The sequence below is a fragment of the Drosophila elegans genome, unplaced genomic scaffold (genome assembly GCF_018152505.1).
Source record: "Drosophila elegans isolate 14027-0461.03 unplaced genomic scaffold, ASM1815250v1 contig_476, whole genome shotgun sequence".
In the NCBI taxonomy this organism is placed as follows: Eukaryota; Metazoa; Arthropoda; class Insecta; order Diptera; family Drosophilidae; genus Drosophila; species Drosophila elegans.
This window is the reverse complement of record NW_024545863.1, coordinates 16,692,475-16,713,271: the sequence shown is the minus strand read 5'-3', so window position 1 is coordinate 16,713,271 and position 20,797 is coordinate 16,692,475. Positions and strand designations below refer to the sequence as shown.

Sequence of the window (20,797 nt, the reverse complement as noted above, 5' to 3'; positions counted from 1 at the left end):
GTCAGTCAACCCGGTCAGCCCGCTGAAGCTAAATTTGAGATCAGTGCGTGGGACCTGCCATCGAAGTCGCCTCCATTTTGAGTCCAGATGCCAAGTCATGGCTGCCCCATTTGGAGCCGGAATTCGGAGTTGTACGCTCAAAAGAGTGGGAGGCCACGCATTGCAAGCTCTGAAAAAGAAAAGCTCGGAGGCAGGAAAACGAGCAGCAGACTTTTATGGAGGAGTCATAAAAGCAGGTGGGCCGCTTTTTTGGGGAGCCGGTGGAAGTTGCTCAGGCATAACACCATGCCCTACGGATTAATTACGCACATGTGTGAGCGGCTGAGCCCGCTTTAGGGCTATCATTTACGCTAAATGCACACTGAAAACAGTAATTAGATTGTCTATGCCCGTAAATCCAGCCTGCCACTTGAGATGAGCAGCTGAAGGTTCGCTTAGGGGCGTACTACCATTAGGGGTTGCAGCCCCTGTCTAATTCATAGCTGCTTTAATGCTCTTAAGCCGAAAACCAGATAGAGATACATTAGGAGTTGCTCTAGCTCAGGCTGAGATACAGATACAGATACATAAGTTCGACACGTGGGCTAGGCCGACAGATGTGAGACGAGATCTCCCAGTTGGATAGGCATATGTTGCGGTTTCAGCCACATTCCAGTTCAGTCAATTCAAGGTTCCATAAAGTTCGGGCAAACCAATCCCAAACCGATTAAAAGCAAAGCTGGCAGATTGAAATCTAGAAAGAGGCAGAGAAACCAAGTACTCTGGCTTTGGAACTGAATCTGACTCCCAACGATGATGGCGTCGGCCACCAAAGATGCCGACGTTTAGATATTGGCTACATTGTGCGGCCATTGTATCTCTGAGATACCCAGATACACACACACACAGCTCCAAGCCCACAGCCGCAGAAAAAAAGCTTCGATGCCGAAATCGTGTTTGGGATGCCGGAGTTCGTTTTCGTTTTCGGGATGCCCGCCTTGACTTGTCTGCGGTGTAGGACCAGAAGTTCAGCACGAAATGCAATTACAATGGCCTGACATTAGGGCAAATCGAGAAGATACATGCCTCGGTTCGATGGACCGATGGACCAGATAGACTTGGGCAGCCGCATTCTTGTGCTGGGCCATGGAAGTGGAGAATGATTACGAAGCTGCCAAGCGGAAGAGACGTAAATTATGTTATAACCCACGACGGATGTGGCGAAGAAAGACGGGCAGGGAAAGCCGGTCTTGAGCTGGCAGATTGTTTATCCGTGGCAGAAATATACATCTGAAGTTGTATACTTTAGCTGTGAATTCCTTGAAAGGGGATACTCGAAGGTAAACGAAGTCACTCAGCAATCATTGAAACACAGTAACAACTATGCGAACGGGCAGCACATACAATTGAAAGCTGTTGCTCTTTGTTTAGACAGCCAAATGCAGACGACCATCCATCAATTGGCTGCTTTTGTTCCGGGCCGCACTCCGATGAGCCGTAAAGTGAGTTACGGATCCGGATGAGGAAGCGGAATTTCGCCGCCCATTAAATTCGCAGTGGGTCAAATCAAACAGTTAGGAACAGCTGTGTGGTTATGCTACTCTGCTCTGGGTGATTAACAACAGGCAGAAGGGGAGGATTTCGCAGCAGCCGGCACTCAAAGTGTCATCGAATGGATTCGCATCGGAAGGAAATGCCGCATAATTGTTTAACAATGCAACAGAACACAATAATCAACTCGGGCTTCAACCCTCACGAGTGTTTGCCCTAATTTTTTGTTAGCATTGAATATTGTTTAGCGTTTCCCTCGCCGTTTTTATGGACCCCTGCCACTTGGCGCATCCGGTGAGTGGCGCTAGCTGAAAAAAAGCAAAACTGTCACAACCGGAAATGCAACCTGGCGTTTCGTTTCGTTTCGATTCGATTCGAAATCGAAGTGTGTGTACAATGCCATTCTAATGAGCAGTTAGGCCTCCGTTTATGGGCTAAAGAGGGGGCGGGGTCAGCGAATGCGTGCGCTGCATTAATGAAGGCATAAAACGTTCGTTGGTCCGTCAGGCCGAATGAATTGCTGCTTAAGCAGTCCAAACATAACAAATTGTGGCAATAAATGAACGCCAGAGATCAGCGAAAGTTCACGGCTTCAATTTTAATGAGCCCGCTGACCCATTTTTGCGACACGAGAAGGGGAGTTTGCATTGTTTTGCAATTGCCGTGGGTGAAAGGGGAGGACGGGGGCGAGCGGGACGGAGTTCAATAAACTTACCGCATCAAAAGTGCTCCAGTGAAATCCCCACAAGCCGCGACAGCTGTTGTTGCGCTTCAGCGGCAATCTGCGTGGACCCCTGCACAAAGAAAAAATGTTTTTCGGGTTTAAATCGATGGCAAAATACTTAAAAAGGGAAGCAGAAGTTCGATTAAGAATATATATTAAATTAATGCCACAAAAAATACGAAAAGAACACTGATTTCGTAATGTTAATTAGTTTCATATAAATTATATTCAATAAAAAAAACACTTCTTTATTCTCCCATTCTACCATGTGATTTCTTGTCCAATATTGTGATTGTGTGATTGGTATAAATCTCAGTGCTTACAAAATCGTAATTCCTGAATTTATTATCACATTTAAGTGTCTTATTTTGGCTCAGTGTGATCCTCGCACACTCCCATTCGATCTGTGGGCTGCTGCGACCGCCCCCGTTCCGCCTGCTTGTTTGTCGCTTTTTTATGTGCGATACTAAATGCATTTCGGATCCACAATAAATAAATTCCCTGCGTTCAAAACATGTCAAGAGCAACGACACACAAGCTCCACTCAAAAAAACAGAAACTTTGGTCTTCCCTTCGCGGCATTTGAAAGTGTAAATGAATTTGTTCTTAATTATTATGAGACGCTGTTCGAGGCCCATTGGCAATTTGGAGATCGGCAAGAGAAGCAGAATACGTCCAAGATTCGTTGGCATTGATTTACGAGAACCGAAATGGAGGGGAGCCAAAGGGTGAGCCGCCTTCAAGATGCATGAATTGCTTTTTATGTGGCGGCAAAAACTGTTGGGAAACATAGGAACGAGTCGAACGGGAGAGAGCAGAAACATGGTGGAAATTTGTTTCTTTAGTTATCTAACGCCCTGGGAAAATGTTTTCTTTGATGCCACCAGACACAATGGCAAATGATGGATTTGTTGAATTTCAACAGCAACGTGTGAACTACGGGGAACCAGACGAGAAATTCGAGATTTTGTGGGCTCAAGAAAACTGATGATTGCGCGCGCCCAGGGATTTACTAAAGAAATGCCCAGATTTGGAGCATTCCAATTTGGCTTAACTACACATAATTGGCATCAATTGACCTAGTTAATGTTTGCCTTAACCTCAGACTAATCCCTTGTAATATCCCGTACACTTAATGGTTTTTTTTCAGCTGGATTAATCTGGAATCTCTTAATTTTCATTAATTATCTCGTCGTATTAATTTCCATTTTCCATTTGGGTTTACTCTTTGGGCTGAAACAAAATTTATGGTCCACTCTCTGTTTATTTTATTACTAATAGATTCTTTATTTTATCTGCTGCATTTCTTTTTCGGTTTCCGTTTCTTTATTGATTTTTTTCCAATCTCAGCTGATTTATGCGCTTGAAAATTGATTTAGTATTGGTGGCGGACGGGCGGTAAAGCCATTAAATGCGACATTAAGGGCCAGTTTCAAGTGTCCTTATCGGCAATAGTCCAGTCATTCCACACTCCCTCGTCGACCATTTAAAATGGTATCCTGTTGGTGTCAAAGTGGCGGAGAAGTCGTAAATTTGAGAGCAGTTCGCTGATATGACAAGTGACTCGAAATGTTTTATGGACATGTGTTGCCTAATTTATGTTTCAATAAGTAAGTCCCCAACCCAGCCATTCTCCCTCCCCCCCCGGGGGACATAAAAATGTCATAATATCCGATGAAAACGCAATGCAACAAATAATTAATTGAAGCGAACAACTGGAAAGTGGGATGAGGGCATTGCAACTGTTTCTCTCCTCTTTTTATGGCGGAGAAAATTGAGGAAAATGTTCATTTACCTCCCATATATGAGCTCATGCTGGTAGACATGTTTGGGCTAATAAATCAAAATTAATTTCTTCATTGGGAAAGTTCTCTACGGAGAATGTGTTGACAATCGGCCTTTGGAGAGCTTTGTCCCATTGATTCCATTTGCTTTGGCAATCTGCAATCTATTTTCAAGATTATGTTGACAAACTCAAACTAGCACTCGCACTCGCATGTGACCTTTACGATAAGTCCGATGATGTGTGTGGTCTGGCCTTATCGGCACTTTGATCGGCATTTGATTTTGTCATCGTTACAGGTGATAATAAAACGCGAACAAATCATTTACGACTCCACTAACTGGTTTCAGCCGTGGATCCGTGGATCGAGTTTTCAGAGCCACGTTTTTATGACCAGGCAATTCCGTAAACAACAGTAAACCGTGCCTAATGCAGTCATCAAACCGACCTTATCGCTCCCCAGCGAACGATATTTTAAAAGCCATTATGATATTTTCGGGTTAATTTCGAATTTTTCAATATTTTTATGTGAAAAGCGCTTCGGTAGAACTCGCGCTTTATCAGCTCTGTCTGTCGTTTACTGTTTGTTTATTTCCTGTCCGAGCGCTGGGAAAAAGAAAATTGTCAAAGCGTTGACAGCCGAGAGCGGCCCATCGAAACCTCAAAAAAGAAAAATAAAATTGAAAACGTATGTGTCGAAGCCAAAGATTATATATACAACAGATACAGATACTTACCAGCAAGTTGGGGACAAATATTTGCGCTTGGCGCAGTCGAAATGTTTACAATTTATTTACAATTTCATTATTAACGCTGCGCTGTTTGCCTTTCCATTGGATGCGTTGTGTGCCGAAGACATTAACGACACCATCGTCGCATAATGAGGCAATAATTATGTTTGAGATAGCGCTGCGTCAAAGACAAAGGTTTGTCTTGGCCCCATACGCGTCCCCATCTCCCATCTCTTCACCGGAGCTTGCCACAAGTTTGTGGTGTCTCAAGGACCCAACACTCGTGCGGCAGTCAGACGTGGAAAAGGAGTTGAAGCAGGAAGAGCAGGAGGAGGAGGCTTGGGACTGCCTGCAAGAGATTAGCGCTAAACGGGAATCACTACTAGTATCCTTACACAGGAAAAATACCTTATGTTGCATATTTAATTTTAATTCTTAAGCAGGTTTAAAGAATTTCTTTCATTACATTCTCTGACATAAAGGATTACTGTGTTTAAAATACCAAAATGGGTATAACTAAAATATAATTTTTACATGTCACAGCTTATAACCCATTTGCTGCTTTACTGTCTATGATTCTATTTGTAAAACTTTTTCACAGTGTATCCCTCGCGGCAGCCATCTCGTGCCCATCTCGACTGTCAACGCACCTAAACAGACACCTTAAATTGCAGATCTTTAGCACTTGATATGCGCCTGGGGAACGAAGACATCGTCAGCACTTCGTGGCTTCCTGCTGGCTGCCTCCTCCTCCTCCAACCCATTGAAGCTGTATCTCTCCGTTGCTATTTCCCTGTCTGCCGATTATCTCGAAATTGTCGTCTGCATTTAATGGCAAGCGATAAACATTTGCGCCATGGCCTGGCCTGACCTGACTAGACTCATAGTTTTCCTATGCAAATCAGAGTCGCATTCGCATTCCCGGCAAATATTTGGGAAAGTTGACACAATTTGAACCCCCATCCAGTCGCTCCGAAACAAATAACATGGCCGATCTTGGGGGCTAAAACCGTGAGCAGCGTTTTGCCTTTCACTTGGCCAGGCTCATAGCCCGGGGTCCCAAACGGCCAACACCTTGCCAGCCACATTCGGCTAATCGCCGCCCGGCCATCTGCGGAGGAGTCCTCGGCCACAATCTCGACATTATTCTCCATGGACAGCTCTTCGCTTGGCGACGGAGCGGAAAAACAACTTTCGCAAATTCTTTAAATTGAAATGGGTGTCGTAGGTGGGAAAAGAATGCAGGCCATCAGAAATTCTAGTGGTTAAACAAGAATTTAGACAGAGTTGCAGGGATAAAGTAAAGTGATTATAAAGGCTATACTTTTGTCACAAAAAAATAACAATTCTTTGTTCTTTACTCATTGAGTAAAGTACTCATAGAGTAAAAGTATATTGTATTTGTTAAAAAGTATGTAGCAGGAGAAGAAAGCGTTTTCGACCCTATAAAGTATGTATATTCTAGATCAGGATTAATAGCCGAGTCGATCTAGCCGAATCCAACTGTCGGTTCGTCTGTCCGTATAAACGTTGAGATCTCGGAAACTATAAAAGCTACAGATTTGGGATTTAAACAAGCGGTCAATATCTATCATACTACTCGTAAAAAATAATTTCTCGAATCGGACCATTACTTTAGAACTAATGAGCATTATTGTTAGTTTTCTGGCATATTTAAGAATCATATTTATTATTTTAAAATGGGTTAGCAAAGTAACGGGCATCTTATAGTCGGGGCACTCGACTTTAGCGTTGCGTATTGTTTAAAACTGTGTTTATAACTATATATGTTTAATGTGTGATCATAAGTTGGCCTTAAAACAATTTTTCTTTTTAATCTGTGATCTTTGCTGTCTGGCTTTCACTTTGTCCTTGTTCTGGTATCTCTCTCATCCTCCCCCAAGGCCCATCATCGGCAGACTTTCTAATAAACAAATTGTTGTCGATGTCGCGCTTTGGTTTCGTCCGATAGTCTGAGTTTAATTAACCGCAGCAGCTGCCAGCCAAGCGGAGCTGGCAAAAAAAAAATACAACTGGCAAACTGGCACATTGCCGCTGGGAGGGGGTAACTAGATCCGATGCGGTTTCCTCGTTAGACGCTCGACTAACTTCATCGGAGTGACTTAGCGTGGCTGCGTTGCTGCGCTTTGTCACCTGAGAGGCCGTAGTCATCGGATCTGCCCCGGGCATCCGAATCATATCTCCTCCGGCCGCAAAGTTCAGAAGTTCAGCCAGAGCATGGAAACTTTCTAAAAACGTTCGTGCAACAAGGCAGTTGACAGTCGGGCAATTTGTGTTTGCCCCGGCCAGAGATACGGGAATGTTGCACCAGCAATCTCGATGTTTGTCCCAGCAATTAGCAGCCTCAGTGGCAGTGCAGTAGCCGTGGTTATCACCTACCGCCCCACTCGCTTTGCAAATGCAAATATTTACCCGAGGCCCTCAAGGGTTGACATTGACGCAAGAGGAACGTTGGACTGTAAGATTGTATGACCGTAAGACTGTATGACCGTAAGGATGCGAAAGGAGTGTAATTCAATCGGCGGCTTCAGGGCTTCATGTCGGTTCGGGGGTCGAACTGGGAACTGGGAACGTCTTGAAGGGGTCGCGCAGGAAACCATAAAAATCAGCCATATGAGAAATGAATGATGAGTGAGGAATGAGGAATGAGGAATGCCTTGGGCTTCATTCACAGGAATGCACGTTCCCAGGACTCGAGGGTAGCCTGTGTTTGCCGAAGGACACTCTGCTCGCTCCTCAGATCCTGTTTGCTACCTGCCTGGGAAACACTCGCCGGCACTTTTTCTGCCGTTTGCTTTTTAGGGGAATGTTTCTTCCTCCGTTTTCTGCATCGCCGGCTTGTTGTTTGTTTTTAGCTCTCAGCCGCCCGACTTCCCTTGTCCGCACCTTTGACAGGCAGCTCGGCGGCCAGAGTGTTGCCAAAATGTTTGCAGCATTTCCTGTTGTCTACTCCGGGGCGTTGTCGCTGCAAAGTTTCGTCTTTTAACTTTTAGCACGTGTCAGGAGAGAAAAAATGCAAAACTTTTTCGAATAAAATAAACTGTGAAGAAGCCGTGGCTGAATTTAATACCCTTTGGGCCCCCCACCCCTCCTCTTGGAAAGTCAGACTGCCTGGCACTCGCACACACTGTTGGCCATGGCTAAAGTGTCCCTGTAGGCTCTCACCATTGTTCCTGGCTGGCTTGGAGTGAAAAAATGTTAATGCAAAATGCATTACGCCGCCCGCTTGAACTCCGGGTGCCAGACACTCCAAAGACTGCGGATCGGGAGTTGGATGCCGGGTGCCGTGTGCCGGGTGGTACTAGGCCACTTCTGGCCAAGTGCTGGTGCATAATAGAAATTCCAGGACAGTGGCAGGCCGCCCATGTCACTCCGTCTCGGCTAAGCATTTAATTAGTATTTATGGTGCTGTAGCTCGCATAAATTCAGATGCAAATGCTAGCAAATGCTAGAGTAATGTTTCAATTGCCGGAGTTGGTAACCTTATATCTTGACTTTGATTAGGCCGTCTCGTTCAGGGCAATTAGCAAACTGACTTGTCTGTGGATTAGATTAGTTACCAGGAAGACGAGCCTCTCCAAAGATAAACAAAGACCAGAAGTGCTGAACCAGCATTATGGTGATGAAGATGGGTCTGCATAATAAACTTAGCATGGAAGCCATTAAAGCAACCAAAGCACAAATGCCTGGGAAAGTGCTAATAGCATAAACTGCCAGACACTTTGTCTGCAAGTAATCATTTTAGGTGGGTGAATATTAAAATAAAGAATTATAACATATGTTACCACTAATTACAAAGAGGTGTTAAGAGTTGAGTAAGTCATAAGCAAAGAAGCAACCCTGAGTTCCATAAAAACTTTAAATGACCCAATGAAATTCAGAGGTAATTTCATTTATTCACAGTTCAAAGATAGTCGAAAGGCCTTAAGATTTATCTCGTCTTTCATACATATATGCAATCATGGCTATAACTACTGTTGGTGCAGCTCAAAGCCGTGGTTCAAGGCTGGCAGTGGAACAAAACGTATTTACCAACATGTAAATCGCCCTTTGCCCCCCTCCACGGTTTCCAATGAATAGCAAATAAGAATCCATCCATCGGTCCGAGCATTCCGCACTGATCGATACCTTTACTACCCGGCCACATCCACACCAGTACATATGCCTCAACGGGGGGCACTTAGGAGCCCTCGACTGAACTCGACTCGACTCGACTCAAGACTCAAGACTCTTCCACGAAATGGCGAAACCCGTTTTGGGTCTCAGCCTCTCTGGTCCGGATCGAGTGTCTTTCAATTGTATTCAATGCTAACTCAATTGCTCTGGCCCAGGGCTATATGGCCGCAGCTTTGGCTGTCATACCATTTCCATTTGCCCTGGCAGGGGCAATTGAGTGGGAGGGTGGGAGGCATGGGGCGGGCAATTTGTTTTCCTAGATCTGAGACAAAGGAGGAGAGACAAAAAAAAACGGAGACACAAAGAGAAAACGACTTACTTAGCGTCTTGGCGTTTGGTTCATGGGAATCTGGGAAAGGGAATGCAATTGGAAATGGAAATGGGATAGGTCCAGGACCTAGGCCTAAACCGGATATGGCGCATCGCTCAATGGCTGCCTCTCACTTCCTCCCTATCCGTTTTCAAGTTCAAGTCAAACATTGGCCATAATCCCCGCGCGTCAGCTGCGCCACTTTTTATGCTCGCACATCGCACAATATTTGAATAAACCACATAGATGGCAGGCTCCGTAGTCTCACAAATCTCCAAAAATAAAAAAAGGTGCCAAGGCAAATGAGCTGTTAAATATAAAGGGAGCCGAAAGCCGGAAAATGTCGCCGCGTGGGAGAGTGAGAGGTAGGGAAATCCCTGCCAAAGTGGTGGCCACTCTCCGAGTAAATCTTCTTTGCACACACATCTGGTGAGAAGGGGACATGAACAACATTTTTGGGCATTCAATTTAATTTTAGACACAAAACTCAATAAAATAGCTGCTGCTGCTGGGTGCATTTATTTTTGTTTTCACCCCGCAGCCGAGCGGTTCCACTTCCGCAGGGTTGTTGGAGGAAAACCGGGGAAAAAGGCGCTCGATGAGGATGCAGCTCTTAATGATATCAGTCGCGCTGATCGCGGCCTCTTTGCCTCACCGCCCGTAGACAGACGATGAAATTTTAAGTAAACTTATCCCGCGGGTACTCGCTGAAAAACGCATGTCACTTAAATTTATTGGCCGCAACAACAACTGCAACTGGGAAAACCAACAGCGAACAGCGGCATTTGGTGAGATGCATTTTTCATTCAATTTCCAGTCTGGTCTGCTGCATTTTATGTTCGCCCGGGGGCTGTAAAATCGATTGATAGACACGGTCCATGATTGAAATCGAACGACTTCGGGGCAAAACAGCAGCAGTTCGGCTGCGGGGGCGGCCCTCGAATGTTTAGCAGCAAATTTTACGTATTCGTTTAATTACTTTACATGCTCGTAAAGTCATGAAGTCATGAAGTCAGCCCCATTCAGTCAGCCATTTCATAATTAAGCCCTGGCGGAAGTCAAGTCTTACTTAATCAAGCCGAAAGCTCGACTCGATGTCTTATTAATTGGAGCGCAAAACGGGCTGAAAACAAAAAATACGCTAATTGCTATCACGACAAGTGCTTGGGGTCAATTAATTTAAATAAAAGCCAAATTGTCGGGCCATCCGATGGCCTAAAGAAAAGCGAACTTAATTAAAATTGTCGCAAGCCGTCATCGATAGTTTTGTGGGGGAGGGACTAGCTCGGTTGTATCTAAAAATGAATCATCGCCTGTTGACAAAAGTGTTGTTTAAGTTGCTTTCTAAGAAATTGTGTTAAAAAAAAAAACTTATAGATTGTAACATGAGTATTGCAATTCAAACGAATACTTCGCATCCATCATTTTAAAGCACAAATCATATGCAAACAATATTATTATTGATTGTAGCTTAAAACTTTTTTGTTTATGATATTTTGAGGTAATTAGTCTAATTTCCAATCTGTGCCTGTGTGTTTTTGAAAACATTTTAAAAACTTTATAAAACAGACATTTGCTTTTGTAATTCTTTGCTAAAAGTACAAGCACACATCATAACCAAGCTTATTAAGTCAGATTATAACAGCCAAAGATTACCCATAAGCTGGGGATTATTTGCCCGCTTATATACCATTGATAACTTCGTGAAACTATTTTTGATATGCCTGGAAAGGACATGCCACGGGATTCGACATCACTTTAATCTTTAATCCTCTTGAAGCCCAATGAATCGTGCGTTATCTGTCATCGGGAGGACCCAGTGAAAAGAGTTCACCCTCGCACATAATTCAGATCATTAGTCCTGGCCCGGCTTACTCACTTTCTCCCAGTCCAAACCAATCCACTCACCTCACCCTCAGCTGCTGCCAACCACATTGACCTTTTATGACTGTGGGCTTGGCAAATCAGAATCACGTGACTTGCCCATTTTTATTGGCAATGCGTTCGCGTGGGTGTGCCGGCCTGCTCTCCATTGATAGTGTGGTACGGGAGGGGTTAAGAGGTTGCGGAGGGCATAAATCAGCTTTAATAGTGCAGCTGGGAAAGTGCGGGGGCGCCTGTGTCTTCGCCAAAAAACGCAGAAGTGACTGGGATACGCATATGGGACTTAGCAGTCCGTTTAATAAGATTTCCAGTCGGAAGAGCAACGAGCGAAACCAATTTTATATGCCATTTCTGTCAACATTTCGCTGCAGCGCTTTGTTTTGTTTAGCTGTTTTTTTTCCGTTTTTTGTTTTTTGTTTTAGATGGCTTGCAACATTTTTACTGTCGCATTACGTGCAACATTTGCTCGTTGATTGCTTGGGGTAGCGTCGGTGTCCTCACACCACTGCCCCTCATCCCTTAACCACCCGAGGGCATTGCATAAATTTGTCTAGCTGTTGTTGCTGGCTCTACAATTTATGCGCTTGTGGCGCCCCAAAATGTGGCGGTGGCTCTGTTGTTCGCGTTGCTGAAAATTTGCTAAAATACAACCTAAAATAGCAACCCCAACCGAGTAAATCCGAAAGCAAAAACTTTTGGCCATAAAGCACATGTGACTACCACATCAGCATCTCGTTCCTCGTCTCTCGTCTCTCGATGCTCATTGCGTATGGCTATGTGTTCTCCAAAATGTATTTGTTTATTTTGCAGTTTTTGTGCAACACATTTCCCGCTGCCGGTGGCTTAAAGCTTTCCTCGACCTGACAAAATCTTTCCTCATAAATCATCCCGCAGCTGAATGCTGAAAATTGTCGGTGATAAGCGCATGGCTTTTTCGGCAGAGGTTAAAACTCCGGCCGCTCTGGGCTAAGCATTCAAAAAAATGTATAATATTTTTCTTTGCCTTCTTTCACAAATAAACCACGCAGGTTATTCTAAAAATTTACATTATGCTGCATAAAAGCAGGCTAAAAGGAATCTTTGTTGGTAATATGTAAAGATCAAGCTTAGATTGATGGTTGTCCCCCAAAATTTCCAACAAAGTGCAGCCATTTTGTTATTTTACAGGCCTATCAATTGTATCGTAGTTAAAGTATCTATATTTTTTTAAGCTTAATGAACTTGGATCCCAACATCTTTAGTTAAGAAGTTAGTATGCTGATTAAAAAATAAACATAAATGGCTTTAGTTTTTTTTTATGGTTAGCTTTACTGTCAGCTTTACTATCAGTTTATATCAAAACGCTTGAACATCGTTTAGCCCACAATTTACCCACTTGTGCAATCCAACGCAATCTTCTCTTTGACTTCCTTTTTTTTATACATAATTAATTTATCACTTGGCGTTCGTTTTTATCGCATCGGATGTCGCAGGACCTTCATTTCCCGTTGTCCCCCCTGGAGGCCGAACCCAAATGTGACCCGTAATTGCTTTAAATGCCATTACGACACTTACGCACAGCTCGACTGGAGTTCGGATGTCCACGTTCTGTCTGGTCTGTCTGGCTGTCAGCCAGAATCGCTGGGCCAAGGGCAGCAGAGTCAGTCTTTAATTTGCCTTGCTGCGCCTGCAATTGTTTTCGCTTTAAATAATTAAATTAAAGTGGGCAGCGGCAGTGGCAGTGGCAGTCAACTGATTGAAGGAGTCTCCTCCAACGGCTGCCTCTCGATGCAATTGTTTTCGGCTGGGGAGCTAGAGAGCTGAGCTGAGCAAAAAACTGAGTGAACGAAAAGCGAGGCCAACGACCTCTAACCTGGTGCAATCAGCGTAATTAAGGCGGCAACGGCAATCGCCGTGCATGATGGCTTATAAATCATTTATTGCCAAGACATTATCGCCATCGACTGCTGGTACACGTAGCCACCTAGCCACCGCTGCTTTAGCCCACTCCGCTCCCTTAGAACTCGTTTTGCGCAAATTATGCTATGCTACGCGTTAGTCTATGACAGATTGTATCTGCGAGATACACAGCATCGTAGCCGTCGTAGATGCCGACGTGCCGGCGCAGCATTTATGCTGCACGTACCGCCACCGCCACCGCCACCACCACCACCTCCTTTAACTCCCAACCAAACCCGGTGTCAATTTATGGCCGGGGCAAATTCTGAAACGAGCCAGCACCGACATTGGACCAGCTGGTTTGGCGCTGCTCCTTCACTCAATCGTTCTCTGGGCCAACATCTTGTGCAAATCTCATTTATTTGCGGCTTTGCCACAGTCACACATCGCATCGGTTGGAGTATCTGCCGCCACAGAGCATGGCGTTTCATACGTGTCAATGTGCCTGGGCCTTGGCGAGTGCACTTTTGATATATTGGCTCTGGGCTTATTGGTTTTCCATCTGGTGCACATCATCGCGTCTGTTGGCTTACATTGCGGGATGGAGGGACTTTGATTTGCGGCCTCCTATAAATTTCATCGCTTTTGACATGACAATCGAGGGATGTCAACAGAAGGCAGGCGCCAAGTTACAAACGGCATGGTAATCGGATAGCCCAATGTGGATGATCTCTTTGGGGTATGCAAAACAGACTAACAAAGCTTGAGTTCAACACAAATAAATCTCTTATTCGATAGTTATGCAAAACCTTTGAAATGATTGTTATACGATTCTTTGTGTATTCATGCCATTTCTAACAAAAGAAGATGAGGCATCAAAACTTCAATTATACTAAACATTTAATATTTTAAACTTATTTTAATTTTTGACTTATTTTAAAGCAATGAAGTAGGTACAATATATGTTGCAGCTTTTAATGATATATATTTATAGGATAGAGCATACTTTTCATCACCGTTAAGAGTATCTACTAAGCGACTTGTTCCAATTAGACCACAAATCACTTCAAACATGTTTGACAATTGTCGTTGGATAACGGCTAAATAGCCATAAAAGTGTATAATAGCCATATAGAGGCTCCATGCCTTGTATTACCAAGATTGTGGTTTTGGCCAGGCTATGATCTCAGTCCTGGCAGTGTGGAAATAGTTTAAGGCAATCTCCAGACGGGACTTGTGGCAATCTCGGAGCGCTACGATTGCAATCTGGCCAAGTCAAGCCAAGCCTTTGTGTACATAAGCGTATGTGCAGAGACATTCTTGTACATGACTCATAAATAATGTGCAATGGTATGACATGGCCATGGTCGTCACCCAGACGTGACGACGCCTCCTTCGTTTGCCGCCCCATCCTCCCCCTGGCCCTGCAGTTATATTTTGAGGAAAAATAATTTTTGCCAAGTTAATTTGCCATTTCCGGCGACGGCGACGACGACGACGACGACGACTGCTGTCAGCTTCCGTTTGGGCAAAGGCAGCCCCTTGGCACCTGAGCACGCTTAATTGAATTTCGCATTTGGCCGAAATTAACAGCCAGTGCAGAGGAGTTTGTTTATTTTGAGAGGCTTTTATTTCTGGCTCAGCTATTTCCAGGGCGCAGGGGTCAGTGTGGATTCTGTGCGTGCCAATGTCTGCGCACTTGAAATGGCTCTGGCTAATGGGGAAAGAGGCTGGGGCCTTTGGCATTGCTTTCTGTCCCAGAACCATGCGTCTTCCAGTGGCGCACTGAACGTCAAAATGCGGCCCCGTTGCCATAAAATTGCCTGAATTTAGCGCTAGGTTGCCGTCGTTTCTCTAACCCATCTCCAGTGCCTGGCAGCGGTCCAGCCTTGTCTCCATCTCCATCTCCGTCTCCGACTGGGTCTCCATTGCCACTCCCATTCCAATTCCTGCTCCATCCCAGTTTCCATGGCCATGTCAAGTGTCTTCGCTCTGGGCTTGTTAATCTACGAGTGGCTGCTTCTTCTACTGGTAGTTGCTTCCTGGTAGTTGCTGCTCCCCGGGCTTTGTTTTCATTACCGACCGAGTCCACATGGCGGCCTATTAAATGCAAAAAGTGCAGACAGCCAGAAAGACAAACGGTCGCCACTCCCCGCGCGCTGCCACCAACTGGCCACCACTGTCATGAGAATTAAATATGCAAGTTGCAGGAGCTGCCCAGCACCATGGCATGTGGCTGGGTTATTAAAGTTAATTACAATTTTTCATGGCATTCATTTTTTCTCGTAACGATAATTCAGATTCTTTTTTCATGCCGTGTCCTTGCTCTGTGGCGATTTTTCCACTCTATTAATTTTTGCGTTGATTTATTTGCGGCCTGGCTTCCTTTGTTTACAGACTGCAAAATCGGCAGAGGAACGATCGCCATGTGGGCTAAATTGAAACTGAATTGATGGGTGGATTGGGAATGGGCTGGGCCATTTTCCCGGGGGAAAACCCAGTGGAGGAGCAAACTGGAGCAGACACGTAGCTGGGCGGGCATGCTGTTTCTATTAGATTACATGAAAAGCTCTTTGATTATCTGCTGCTGATGATAGTGATCGATGCTGGAATAAAGTAACAAGAGATGAAAGCCGCCTCGGATCTCGTCGTGGATTATTGAAAACAGATTACTTGCACTTGGGCCACGATGGCCGGTACACAACTCTGAACTTAACTCGCTATTAGGATGAAAGAAATACATATGAGAATTCAATAAAGATAGCCATTGCAAGATAGAAATACCATTTTGATTTGCAGGTTAACTGCCGCTTAAAGATGAAACAATAATTTTGTTTATTCTTAACATTTTTGTTGAAATACGGGAGTTTATTTGAGTGGCTATAAGTTATTTTCTTTAATGAGAGCTCTTGATAGTCTGATTAAAAGGATTTTAATACTTTCTTAAAACACACTCTTCGCTATAAGGCAAATCCTTGCATTTTAGATACACACTACAGACAGTAATAGAGTAAAATACTATATATTATAATTTAATACTTGATTTAACTATGCATATCTAATAATATATTTTTTAAAGAAAATCTAATTTCTAATTTTCTTGAATTTTCAGCTGAAAGCGACCTGCTCACCTTTGCACAGCGCAAGCAGCACTTCGAGACGGACAAGTCATTCCAGCAAGAACTCTTCACCGGCGACACCCGACCGCTGAGCGTCCGCCAGCTCTACACGGAGGCTGGTAAGGAGCTGCCGGTGGCCGCCGGAGCCACGGCGGTGGCCCTCGCCTCGCTGGCCCACTCCCAGTCGCTGATCCCGTCCCGCTCCATCTCCTTCAACGGCGAGGTTGTGTCCAGCGACCACGAAGTCCTGCAGCTCAATGGGTCCGCGGGAGCGGAGGATCAACTGCTGTGCGTGTCGGAGTTTGGAAATGCCAACCGCAAGCTGCGCACGCGCATCGATGCCGAGATCGAGATCCGTTTGGTAAGTACTTACTTACTGTTTTTCCGGGTTAACTGGTTTCCAAGCCACTGGCAACCGTTAGAGGTGCTCGGCCTGCAGATATGCACCATGCATAAATAATACATTTGTGGAACGGTCGGGCCGCCCAAAAAAAAACCAGACCAGACCACAAACTACGACGACCTCGTGTGTGTGGTCTGTGAGGCAGCCACTTCCTTCCATTCACCAGCTGGTTTGCCTCCGAAATCCCCTTTTCGCCGGCCAACTGTCGTCCCCGCGATCTGCTCCACAAAGCCGCCCAATCTTTGTCATGGCTCTTTGGTGCTGATGATGATGGTGAAGGCATGGGCAATGGCAACGGGAACGGGCTAAAGCAAACAGAGACCACACACAACTCCATCATCCATCGCCTATCTGAAGTTTGCTAATGGCTAACGAGGAGCAGCTCATGGCATGACTCCATCAGCGGAGCAGCAAATCATTTCGAGTTAGTTGACTCGTTTTAATTGCTCAACTGGCGTCCCACGCCATTGTGGCTTCGGGAAGACTTTGCAGACTGCATTTGGGTTGAATATATCCAATGAATCTTGACAGTTTTATTAGGCAATCTTAATTGGATAATGTTAGAGGCACTCTGTAAGTTTCGGGGAGAAAAGGTTGCTAGGCGAACTTTTTGGCTGATTTTGGGTCACAAAAGTTAAACTTTCTAGGCACCGAATCCCACTTCAAAACTTTAAAGTTAATATTTCATTAATATCAAGCTGAACCTGGGATAAAAATATATGTTTTAATGTTAAACACAGTCTTAACTTTGATTTTTAAAATTACCCTTGACACTTACACAGAATTTTTACATTATCTGCAATGTTAATCATATATATTAATGCTTCCACTCATTTGCAAAAGTTTATCTATCGCGCAAAGTGTTTTAGCTCTAAGCCAATTAAATTGAAAAATCAGCGACTTTTCATTTGGTTTGCCCTGCATGTTGCCAGTTCTGTGAGCTCATATCAGAAAATTGCAGTTAATTTGTGCAAACGCGCTTTGCAGTCCTCCCATTTGGTCTTCGACTCCGTCTGTGCCTGTGTCTCTGTCGTCGCCGTCGTCTCTTGTTTATCTTTTAGCCGGGCCATTAGATAAGCTGTGCAAAGACAAACAGCCAATGGCCAATATCTGCAGACGAGGATGCCAATGGCAACGAGCAGCAACTCCAGCAGCAACATCGCCGCGACGACGACAACAACTCGGATCCCTGTTCAATAGGTTGCCAAACTTGTTTTGGCAAAAACAACGCCGGTTGTCAATCCCGGTCGACTGTCTACTGTCGACTGTCGCCAACTCTCCTCTGTTTTTTTTTTTTTTTTTTGCCTTTTGCCAGTGCCATCCGACTATAGCTCCATTCTGTCGACTGCTTCTTAATAAAATGACTTTTAATCCTTTTCGCATTGCGTTTGACGTTAGTTGGCCTCAGTCTTCCGCTCCGATACACCCCAAAAGAAGGAAAGATTCCCAAAGCGATCCAGACCTGGGTCCAGAGTCAAAGACGACGACGGCCTGGCCATTAGCGCTCTGCGGTTTATTGGTTACGGCAGCAACTATCTTCAAGATGGCCCATTTGGGTGGCTGTCGCTTTTGTTGCTGTTGCTCCGGCTTTTGCTGTTGCCGTCTTGACGGCACTTAAATTGCATTATTATATACGGCTCGACATTTATGTGCAAATATTTTATCGTTAAAAGTTGGCCACATTTTCTCCGCTCCAGCCATTGAGCGGAAAAGAATTTGGCTGCTGCTACCCAAAGAAAGGAGAAAAGCCCAGACTCAGACTTAGACTCAGACTCATTGTCGGATTCAGGCATTTCTTTATGGTCCGAACTGCCTCACTTTGGCCATTGGAAATCTAGCTCAAGTGTCTTTTTATGTAGATTTTCGGTGGTGTGGGAGGACTTTTCACGGGCAAACGGGGGATGGAAAACTGCTGAGCTGGGGAACAATGTGAGTCCCCCACTTCCGCAGTTATTTTTCAATTGTTACAATTGATTCGAACAGTCGAACCCAAAATCAAATGAAACGATTGCGCTTTTTTCTTTATGCGCGTAATTCACTTAAGACCAGCAGACAATTCGAGTCTGGGGAATGTTTTTCAAAGCAGAGAAAAGAACATGAGTTTTTAAATTTACCCTTCAATTTATATTTTGATTTCTATTGATAGGAATTGGATTTATTTGTGTAGAAATCTAAAAAGCTTATTTAATCCAAAACAGATATTTTGTGTAGAAATCTAAAAAGCTTATTTAATCCAAAACAGATATTTTGAATTCCTTATGTTTTCTGAGCGTTTTTAAGGGATACGAATTTTTCCTGTGTAGCCAAGCTAGAAAAAGTCTGAACCTTGATTTTAAACTAAACCAGAGCAGTTAGAGTATGGCCCTTTTACGGAAAGCACTACGCTTTTTGCCTTTATTGTTTTTAATTAGGCTGATTGATTTTGCTTTTTTCTAACACACTGTAGAACGCGTGTTACATTTCGGAAGATTTAAAAATCGCGTGACTTGTCCCAATTTGCGGAAAGCATAGAGAATGTTTGCGCAAACACAGCACAAAGTGGCAGCGTACATTTCTCATAAAGGGATATTCGTGACAGGCGGCTCTGCTACGCGGCTAATTAAGGACCTGTCCGCCCGAATATGAAGCAAACATACATACGCGGAACATAAAACCATATTTTTGCATGCCAAATGCTTAATTAAGGCGACGTTTTAACTCTTTTTTTCCTCTTTATGCTTTCATTTCAGCCCGCTGCCATCGAGGATCTGCGGAAATGGACATCCAGCGAGGCGCTGGGTGATGTCACCGTCACGCCGGATTGCATGCACCACGTGGACACCTCGGTGAGCACCTCGCTGGTCATCGGCGAGAACGGCATCCTGACGCCAGCCCTCTCTCCGTCCGTCCTCTCCGCCGACGCCGTCGACGCCATCTATTCCCAGAACCTCAGCCAGGCGGCGGACAGCTCCCGGCACAACCACCATCCGCAGGCCCTCATCCCGAACGATATCAATAAAGATGTGCCTTTGAACCATCGCTTGCCTTCACCAGAGGAACAAACCAAACAGATTGCCTTAAAGTGAGTACTCTAAATGCCTTTAATTAGGGAATAATCATTTTGATGACCTGTACTTATTTCTAAAGTCAAGAGACTCTTTTTGGATGTAAATCTATAGTTCGAAATATGTATTTCGTTTTAATTTTTGATACTAAGCAGAGTTTGCAGTTCGTAATACTCTATTTAAAATTTTTTTACCTACTAAATAACTTTTTTGTCTTTTACTTGTTCAATTTAAATTGTTCATAGTTCCGTTAAGTAAATTCCCAACAGTTTGAGACTAACTGTGCTAAGCTTACAGTTTTGGGACGACTGCAACTTTCCTAACTTTTTTCTTTTATTTTCAACACGATTTTAATGCGTTTTTTATGCAAATTTCGCGGCAACTATTGTTTGTTTTTCTGTTTCATGACGCACAAAAAAGAATAGCTATTAAAATCGTTGTTTGTTATTGCTATACATTTTTTTCACGTTCGATTGTCTGTGCTTGGAGCACGAGATGTTTGCTCAGCGAGCGCATCGGTCGAAAAAAATGTGCTTAAATAAATTAATTCAATTACGTATGAATATATACAATGCGACCGCACAATTATGCAAGTGTCGCCGACCCCCGACCCCGACCACCCGCCCTGCCAATCCATTGGGCCATGGACACGCCCCGTCTCTGATATCCCTATCCCGGCATGGCTCATTTGTTCGCTTTTTTAAAGTCCGAAATGGAGCAGCCACAGACGAGCCGTATTCACGCTCCACCGATTTGGAGCACGAAAAATGTGGTTGGCTGGCTGGTATTAAAGCGTAAACAAATTGTTGTTTGGATAACCACAAAAGTGCACTCCAAACTGTGCGAGGCTCACATTCCGCCAGCAGATCGATCAGCCAGCCCACATCTGCAGCCACTCAGAAAAATATATGATTTTATTCCCTTTTTTATAAATGGAATTTTAAAGATTTAAATTCATTTTGGAGATTCATCTTGAAACTTAATTGCATATGTTTTGTATAATGGAATGGAAAAAACAACTATTCAAATTCAAGCAAATATTATGTAACAACTTATAAATATATATCTATATTAGAATGAAATGTCAAGAGAATCTTTAAATTTAACCTTTTTTTAAAGGCATTTGGTCTATAAAGTTGTAAAATTTCGACTGTATTTATTTGGGTCATTTCTTACCACATAAGCTCTTCTTTA

The 20,797-nt window shown here is 44.1% G+C and overlaps 1 protein-coding gene across 2 annotated transcripts in view; it reads left to right on the top strand.

Moving 5' to 3' along the window:
- Positions 1-20,797, top strand: part of LOC108135772 (serine-rich adhesin for platelets) — a 40,227-nt gene that overhangs the window by 9,894 nt on the left and 9,536 nt on the right. For both annotated transcript variants that reach the window (XM_017256626.2, XM_017256628.2), the window contains exons 2-3: positions 16,150-16,517; positions 19,289-19,620. In XM_017256626.2, coding sequence (XP_017112115.1) covers positions 16,150-16,517; positions 19,289-19,620 — 700 coding nt within the window. The remainder of the gene's footprint in view (positions 1-16,149; positions 16,518-19,288; positions 19,621-20,797) is intronic.